The sequence below is a fragment of the Sapajus apella genome, unplaced genomic scaffold (assembly GCF_009761245.1).
Source record: "Sapajus apella isolate SASKATOON/1434 unplaced genomic scaffold, GSC_monkey_1.0 scaffold152, whole genome shotgun sequence".
Classification (NCBI taxonomy): domain Eukaryota; kingdom Metazoa; phylum Chordata; class Mammalia; order Primates; family Cebidae; genus Sapajus; species Sapajus apella.
Genome location: NW_022437092.1, coordinates 2,237,729 through 2,246,335, shown reverse-complemented (window position 1 = coordinate 2,246,335; position 8,607 = coordinate 2,237,729). Strand labels below are relative to the sequence as shown.

The window sequence follows — 8,607 nt, the reverse complement described above, 5'->3', positions numbered from 1 at the left end:
GCTGGGATTACAGAAAGTGCCGGCCTTTTTTTTTTTTTTTTTTTTTTTTTGAGATGGAATTTTGCTCAGTTGCCCAGGCTGGAGTGCAATGGCTGATCTTGGCTCACTGTAACCTCTGCCTCCCGGGTTCAAGCTATTCTCAGGCCTCAGCCTCTCAAGTAACTGGGATTACAGGTGTGTACCACCACACCCGGCTAATTTTTTATTTTTAGGAGAGACAGGGTATCACCATGTTGGCCAGGCTGGTTTCGAACTCCTAACCTCAGGCGATCCACCCAAAGTGCTGGGATTACAGGCGTGAGCCACCACGCGCGGCCTTTTGATCATTTTAAACAGAGTCTCCTTATGTTGCCTAGGCTGGTCTCCAACTCCTAGGCTCAAGCGATCCTCCCGTCTTGGCCTCAGAAAGTGATGGGATTACAGGCGTGAGGCCCCGCGCCCAGCCTGGTGGGTTCTTTTATTTCCATATTACAAATAAAAGGGGGCTCCTGAGTTAGGCAGACACAGGCAGTTCGTGCGGCTTCACCCGGAGGGAGCCCACAGCGGGCTCAGCGAGACAAGAGCGTGCAAGTTCATCACCTCCTAGGGAAAGGACGGGGTAGCCCCAGGCCCCACCCCTTCCCGAACCGCACCTTTGTCGTGGCTCCGTACCCACTGACTCAGGCGGAGGGCGGGGCGCAGGGTCGCTGGGGCCGCGTAGAGAGTGAAAGAAGGCCACCATTGGCTCGTCCCGGAAGGTGGGCGGGGCCTCCTCCGACCGACCTGGGTGCGCGCCGCGGGGAGGCGTTGCCGACGGCGGAGCGGGAGGGGGTGTGGCTCCGCGCGGGCGGCCGTTGACGCTAAGGCCCCGCTCCGGATGTCGCGTATCGCGGACTGGGCGGCGGCGATTGGCCGGCCCGGCTGGGGGGGCGGGGCGGAAGGTTCTGGAGGGGGCTGGCGGGCTCTGGAAGCTTCCGCCGGACGGGTATATAGAGTCCGGGACCAGGCGGCGGCGGAGCCGGGATACGGCAACTGTAGGGCGGCGGGCCGCAGGCGGGGGCCATGGGCAAAGACTACTACCAGACGCTGGGCCTGGCCCGCGGCGCGTCGGACGAGGAGATCAAGCGGGCCTACCGTCGCCAGGCGCTGCGCTACCACCCGGACAAGAATAAGGAGCCCGGCGCCGAGGAGAAGTTCAAGGAGATCGCCGAGGCCTACGACGTACTCAGCGACCCGCGCAAGCGCGAGATCTTCGACCGCTACGGGGAGGAAGGTGCGTGGACGCGGCCCCGCCGTTTGACAGGCGGGGAAACCGAGGCACGCCGGCTGCTCTCGGCGCCCCCCGGGGAGGACGCCCAGGGCCCGGGGGCCAAACTGCCCCGCCCTCGGTCCGCGCGGGCCTTCGCCCTCGGATTGGTGGCCGCGGGGTGGGAGGAGGAGCCTTGGCCCTGCCGCTCGCCCAGAAGCTTCTAGCAAGTCTGGGGCTGCCCCTCCCTGGGCGCGTCCTCCCGCGGCCCCGAGCAGCCCCGGGGTGCGGTGCTGGGGGACGTGTGGGAGCCGGAGGGCGGGGGACGGGGACGGCGCAGCGGGGCGCACTGCGGGCCGGGGCTCACGTAGGTTCGGCCGCCGGGGTCTGCAGCGCGGCGTCTGGGGCTCAGCTACGGGCGCGGGGCTGCAAATGCGGGCGTCGACCCTCGCGGGCTTGCGGGCCGGGCTGGGATAATCCCTGGGAAGCCATGACCTGGCCCCGGCCCGGCACGCAGGAGGCAGCGGCGCCCAGTGCGGCCGCCCAGGTGCAGAGAGCGGGGCTTTTTGTCCATGTGCCGGTTGATGACTCAGGCTAGATTCTGGGCTTAATTTGGAGGAGTGAACTGACTTTGTATGCAAGCATGGTGGCAGTGAATGCTAGTGTGTGAGGATTCAAAAACTCTCCATCTATTTTTTTTTTCCTTATTGTTACTCTTCCCATCAGTGGCCCTAAAATGTCGGGAGTAAACACTTACCGAAATCCCACCCTGGACCATGTGTCTTTAGCCATCTCTTGGTGACATAGCCGGGAGGATGAGTCAGTCCAGGGGTGGCAGGGCATGGGTGGCACCTGGAGGTGGACACCTAACTGCATGAGTCTTTTGCCACTGTCACACTACACGGAAGTATGGGGGGGGGTGGCGTCTCTGCTGCTGCAGTGAGAAGTAGAAGCCTGGGGTTCTTCCTTGCTCTCCCCTGGCAGGCTAAAAAAAGTTCCTCCCCCATGGCTTCCAAGCTTCCTCCCCCCACCCCCCCGAAAAGGGAAGCTCCTTGAGAGAGGCTGCTGTTCAGCCATCTGACTGCTTCCAATTCTACTTTTTAGGGCTAAAGGGCAGCGGCCCCAGTGGCGGTAGCGGTGGTGGTGCCAATGGTACCTCTTTCAGCTACACATTCCATGGAGACCCTCATGCCATGTTCGCTGAATTCTTCGGTGGTAGAAATCCCTTTGACACCTTTTTTGGGCAGCGGAACGGGGAGGAAGGCATGGACATTGACGACCCATTCTCTGGCTTCCCTATGGGCATGGGTGGCTTCACCAACATGAACTTTGGCCGCTCCCGCCCTGCCCAAGAGCCCACCCGAAAGAAGCAAGATCCCCCAGTCACCCACGACCTTCGGGTCTCCCTTGAAGAGATCTACAGCGGCTGCACCAAGAAGATGAAAATCTCCCACAAGCGGCTAAACCCCGATGGAAAGAGCATTCGAAACGAAGACAAAATCCTGACCATCGAAGTGAAGAAGGGGTGGAAAGAAGGGACCAAAATCACATTCCCCAAGGAAGGAGACCAGACCTCCAACAACATTCCAGCTGATATTGTCTTTGTTTTAAAGGACAAGCCACACAATATCTTTAAGAGAGATGGCTCTGATGTCATTTATCCTGCCAGGATCAGCCTCCGGGAGGTAAGGTGCCAGGTGGGGCGGCGTCTGTAGAGGGCGATGGCTGCTCTTTGAAGCAGATAACTATTTGCTGAGCACATGTGTTGGTGCGTGTGGTGTGTGCCAGGTTTGGGGCACAAAGTGAACAGGACTGACCAGGGTGCTGTCCTGGAGCTTTCATGGTGGTGACGTGTAGATCTGGGGACCAGGTCTTGGCTGCACAGGACTGATGGGTCTTACTCTATGCCAGATGGTCTCTGGGCAAGAGCTGAGCCTCTTGAGCCAGCTTCCATCTAATGCTGTCCCTTTGCTTTCCAAGGCTCTGTGTGGCTGCACAGTGAACGTCCCCACTCTGGACGGCAGGACCATACCCGTCGTATTCAAAGATGTCATCAGGCCTGGCATGCGTCGAAAAGTTCCTGGAGAAGGCCTCCCCCTCCCCAAAACGCCCGAGAAACGTGGGGACCTCATTATTGAGTTTGAAGTGATCTTCCCCGAAAGGATTCCCCAGACATCAAGATCCGCACTTGAGAAGGTTCTTCCAATATAGCTACTTGAGCTCCCCAGACTGACTAGGGACCTTTCCAGAGCTCAAGGATTCTGGACCTTTCTACCAGTGTGGAACATGAGAGGGCGGAGGGCCCAGGGAGGGTTTTCATACTGCTGAATGTCTTCCAGAGCATATATTACAATCTTTCAAAGTCGTACACTAGACTTAAGTGGTTTTTCGAGCGATAGGGCATCAGGTGGTGGGAACAGCAGGAAAAGGCATTCCAGTCTCCCCCACTGGGTCCGGCAGTCCTCCCAGGAGGGGCCCACATCCTCCTCCTCCTCCAGTCCCTGTCCAGGGTTGAGAGGCAGACCAGCAGCTGGACTTGATGCCTGTGTCCCTTTGCTTCTGGCTGGTAGATAGTGTCAAGCTGCTGCCAGACCCTGTACACTCCTCTGTCTCTGTTGTGTGATCAGTTTGTGATTTATTCTGTATTTGTCTCACATGTCTTATTCTTCCCCTGAAGAATCCTGTCTTCTCTTTGGCCATCTCAAATTGAGAACCTCTAAACTATTCCTGCAGAACTGCCTGGCTGGCGCCCACAAGCAATACCTCTTGTTCCAGCAGGACCAAGGGAGCCAGTCTCCATCAAGTGACTCCAGTAAGTGCAGCCACTTCTCACTCGAGGGTCTGGGAGCCTAGCCCCAGCAAGGGACCCTCTGGACCTCTGGCTCTAGGGAAGCTGAATGTGCTTACTATGGGTCACATTTTCCATTTCTGTAAGGCAATCTTGTCACACCTGGGCCATACCAGTGGTCTAGGTAATTTTTTGTTTCATGGACTCTGGACTCTTTCAAAGGGATCTGATCCTTTTGAATTTTGCACAGCCCTAGATATAATCCCTTTTGATAAAAGGGTCTTTGCTTCTGATTACAGGAGCACTGTGGAACGTCTGTAAATATGTTTTTATAATTAATTCCGTGTATAGTTGGTGTACACTCAAATAAAACTAGTCCCCAGCAGCCACTGCTCTCTGTACAGGGCCATAATGGAATTCTGAAGAAATCTTGAGGAGGGAGGGGAGTTGGAACAAATGTCCGTTCCCTCAACACCAGTTGGGTGCTCAGACCTTTCAACTCATTGTAAGTTGCCACTGCCAACATGAGACCAAAGTGTGTGACTTGTCAATGCAGTGCGACAGCATTAAAGACTGATGCCAAACCTCAGGGGAGCAGTCTTGCGACTCTGTTTGAGGGTTCTGCTGGTTTGGGGGGTGGGGTGAGGATCTGGGCATCCCTCCAGGTGCAGTCAAGGTGGGAGGGTGGGATGGGCTGGAGGCAAGTACCCTGCAAGGGAAAGATAAGTCTCCCTGAGCTGGAAGTGGGTTGGAGAACTTCCACCCAGATTCTGGGTCCAAACAACCAGAGACCCAAGCACACTGGCCTTGGGGATCATTTTTTGATGGAGGTTGGAGTCAGAGGAAAGGTTGGGGGAGGCAGGGTCTGGTTCCTAATTCTCCCTTTCTTCAGGGCCCCTGGCTTTTTCAACAGACCTCTGCTCTGGGGCCAAGGAGGCAACCCAGGGTCTGGCCTCTAAATTCCTTATCACTCCTTTCCTGCTAGAACTAGTTGCAAGTCCTGAAGGCCTGGCTGAACCAGAACTCCAGGCCCTGCCCAGGACTAGCCCCACCCTAGAGAAGACCCATTTCCTGCCTTGGCTTTATTTGTAGGCCACTGAAGCTGCTTTTACTTTGTAACTTTTTTTAAAGAGCTGGTTTTATTATAAGGTAAGTAATTACTCAGGCTTAAAACAGTGTATCCATGCTTTGCTGCAACATGTTCTCAAGTGGAACCATTGTATACAGGCCAGGAGCAGGGCTCAGGGCTGTCACCACAGCACTTTGGGTGACCAAGGTGGGCAGATCACTTGAGCTCAGGAGTTTGAGACCAACCTGGGCAACACTGTGAAACCCCATGTCTACAAAAAATAATAATTCAGTTGGGGGTGGCAGTGTACACCTATGTGCCCAGCTATTTATGTGACTGAGGCAGGAGGATCCCTTGAGCCCAAGAAGTGGATAACCCAGTGAGCTGTGTTTGTGCCATTGCCCTCCAGCCTGGATGACAAAGTGAAACCCTGTCTCAAGAAAAAAAAGAAACTGTAAAAGTCAGTCTGGACCAGGCATAGTGGCTCCTGCGTGTAATCCCAGCACTCTGGGAGGCCAAGGCAGGTGGATCACCTGAGGTCAGGAGCTTGAGACTGGCCTGGTCAACATGGTGAAAACCCCATCTCTACTAAAAATACAAGAAATTAGCCAGGCGTGGTGGTGTGCGCCTGTAATCCCAGCTACTTAGGAGGCTGATGCATGAGAATCACTTGAACCTGGGAGGTGGAGGTTGCACTCCAGCCTGGGTGGCAGAGTTTTGCTCTGTCTCCAAAAAAACAAAAAAATGTCAAGCTAATAGTTGCTTTCCCTTCCCACTGAAACAGTTAAAGCGCTGAAAACGGTCTAGGGGCAGCCCTGTCAGGCCAGGAGAACTTTATGTAATGACTGGAAAGTTCTATATACCTTTAAACATCTTACAAATTCAATAAAATTGGAATCGGTTCCTCAGTTGCTCCTGCCACACTTCAGTTGCTTAGCAGCCACACGTATATGGCCAGTGGCAATTGCTGGACAAGTCTTGAGGGCTTTTCCCCAAAGAGAATATGGTGTCATTTTGAAGAGCAGCCACATTAAGCCAGGAGATGCCACCCGCATCAGGAGGTGACCCCTGGAATATGAGAGCTAAGAGATGTTTACAAAAGTATCCCAGGCACCAAGGTGACATTTACTGCAGAACTGACCTCATTGGTGTCACAACTCCCCAGGGTTGCCATCCCCACCCCCAAGTCCATTATACACCAGCTCCCTGTGAACTTCATACAAAGGTGTCACAAATGCAAAAGTGCACAATGCCTTAAGGTATGTACAGTTCTGGGAACTTCACAAAAACACGACCAAGGAACCTACCCAGGGTGAGGAGTGGGGCACATAGTGAGGGGAAAATCTTAGTGGTAAAAGGGGCCACACGTTTTTGTTTGTTTGTTGTTGTTTTTTTTTTTTTTTTTTTTAAAGTCTCGCTCTGTCACCCAAGCTGGAGTGCAGTGGTGCGACCTCTGCTCACTGCAACCCCGGCCCCCCGGATTCAATCGATTTCAGGAGTAGCTGAGATTCCCTAGAGAAGGTCAAGCTTCCCTAGTAGCTGGGATTACAGGCACGTACCACCATGCCCGGCTAACTTTTGTATTTTTACTGGAGATGGGGTTTAATCATGGCGCAGAATGGCCTCAAACTCCTGACCTCAAGTGATCCGCCCACCTCAGCCTCCCAAAGTGCTGGTATTATAGGCATGAGCTACTGCACCTGGCCTTTTTTTCCTTTTTTTTAAAGCATTTTTGTGCTTCTTCCAAGACAGTGAGTCTGTGCTTACATAAGCATAAACACAATTTCTAAATGTTCAGTGTTCAGTTTTATTTTTTGGCTGTGTAATCACAATACAAAACTGGAAAGGGTGCAGAGTGAAAGTCCTCCCTCCCACCCTGCCATCCGATTTCACACCCCCGAACCAGGAACCAGTGTTCCCAGCCTCTCCTGTGCCTTTCCTGAGATGCTGCAGGAAATACATTTTCCTTTTTCTTTTTTTTTTTTTTTTTTTTTTTTTGAGATGTAGTTTTGCTCTTGTTCCCCAGGCTGGAGTGCAATGGCGCGATCTCGGTTCACTGTAACCTGTACCCCCGCAGGTTCGAGCAATTCTCCTGCCTCAGCCTCCTGAGTAGCTGGAATTACAGGTGTGCACCGCCACCCCGGCTAATTTTGTATTTTTGGTAGAGACAGTTTCACCATGTTGGTCAGGCTGGTCTCATACTCCCGACCTCAAGTGATCCGCCCACCTCGGCCTCTCAAAGTGCTGGGATTACAGGCGTGAGCCCGCGCCCAGCCATATTATTCTTTTCTTACACCAGGAGTACATGCTGTATACTCTGCTTATCTTTTCTCTGGAACACGTTGCTCTGAACATAAAGCATGAGGATGAACTTCCTCATTCCCGTGCTATTCCACACCTTTGTTCTCTCAGGCCCACCCAGGTGGGTGTGAAGATGTAGGTTATTGTTTGGTGACTCCTGACTGCTCTGATGCCCATGCTGGAGTGCAGTGGTGTGATCTCGGTTCACTGCAACCTCCACCCCCCAGATTCAAGTGATTCTCCTGCCTCAGCCTCCTGGGTAGCTGGGACTATGGGCATGCACTACCAAGCCCAGCTAATTGTATTTTAATAGGGAAGGAGTTTCACCATGTTGCCCAGCCTTGTCTGGAACTCTTGAGCTCAGGCAATCCACCTGCCTTGGCCTCCCAAAGTGCTAGGATTATTGTGGGCCGCTGTGCCTGGCCTCAATCATTTTTTAATACAATAAAAAATAAAAATACACCAAAAAAATGCAAATAAGAAACGCAGTGTGACCTTGGGCAAGTGGCCTAACCTCTCTGTGCCTCTGTTTTGTCAATTGAGAAATGGGCATAATAACTCTCTGCTAAGTCTATAAGGATTTTAAGATTATATAGATATTGACCAGACACGGTGACTCATGCCTGTCATCCCTCTTTGTCAGAGGGGCAGCAGTGACAATTGCAGGAGAATACTTGAAAATGTCCCCTACTCCGTGGCAACTGTGGGTTCCCTTGAGGTCACCACTCACATCCTAATAATCTGCATCACCAGTGGCCAGAGTGATGCTTGCCCCAAATCTGACCCTCTGAGTGTTTGCTAAGTGAATAATTAAGTGACAAAGTGATTCAGACAAGAGGACCTGCAACATTTTTTCCTAAGATAATTCATGTCAGGGTATGTGCAGAGGAAGGATAACCCAGCCCTGGGGTCAGCTAGTGGTTCCCCCTGCCCCACCCCGCCCACACTTGCCAGGGACCCCACCCCGTGCCCCAATTCCTTCAGCTCTCCCACCAGAGAGAAGCAGATATTCACTCTGGCTCCAGGAGAGCCCCTCTTTCTTGAAAGACCTTTTGTCTTTTTCTTTTGTTTTTTCTTTCTTTTTTTTTTTTTTTTGAGTTTGAGTCTCACTCTTTTGCCCAGGCTGCAGTGCAATGGCATGATCTCAGCTCACTGCAACCTCTGCCTCCTGTGTTCAAGCAATTCTCCTGCCACAGCCTCCTGAGTAGCTGGGACTACAGGCAC

At 53.1% G+C, this 8,607-nt stretch overlaps 1 protein-coding gene across 2 annotated transcripts; it reads left to right on the top strand.

Moving 5' to 3' along the window:
• The first annotated feature begins 831 nt into the window (after positions 1-831).
• On the top strand, positions 832-4,602 carry DNAJB1 (DnaJ heat shock protein family (Hsp40) member B1). 2 transcript variants are annotated; one of them, XM_032265776.1, is made up of 3 exons: positions 832-1,252; positions 2,330-2,910; positions 3,206-4,602. In XM_032265776.1, exons 1-3 carry the CDS (start codon positions 1,042-1,044, stop codon positions 3,434-3,436), a joined length of 1,023 nt encoding a protein of 340 aa, XP_032121667.1. In that variant the 5' UTR covers positions 832-1,041; the 3' UTR covers positions 3,437-4,602. The 2 variants fall into 2 exon arrangements, with proteins under 2 accessions (XP_032121667.1, XP_032121668.1); XM_032265777.1 differs by lacking the exon at positions 832-1,252 and adding an exon at positions 1,483-1,596.
• The last annotated feature ends 4,005 nt before the right edge of the window (positions 4,603-8,607 follow it).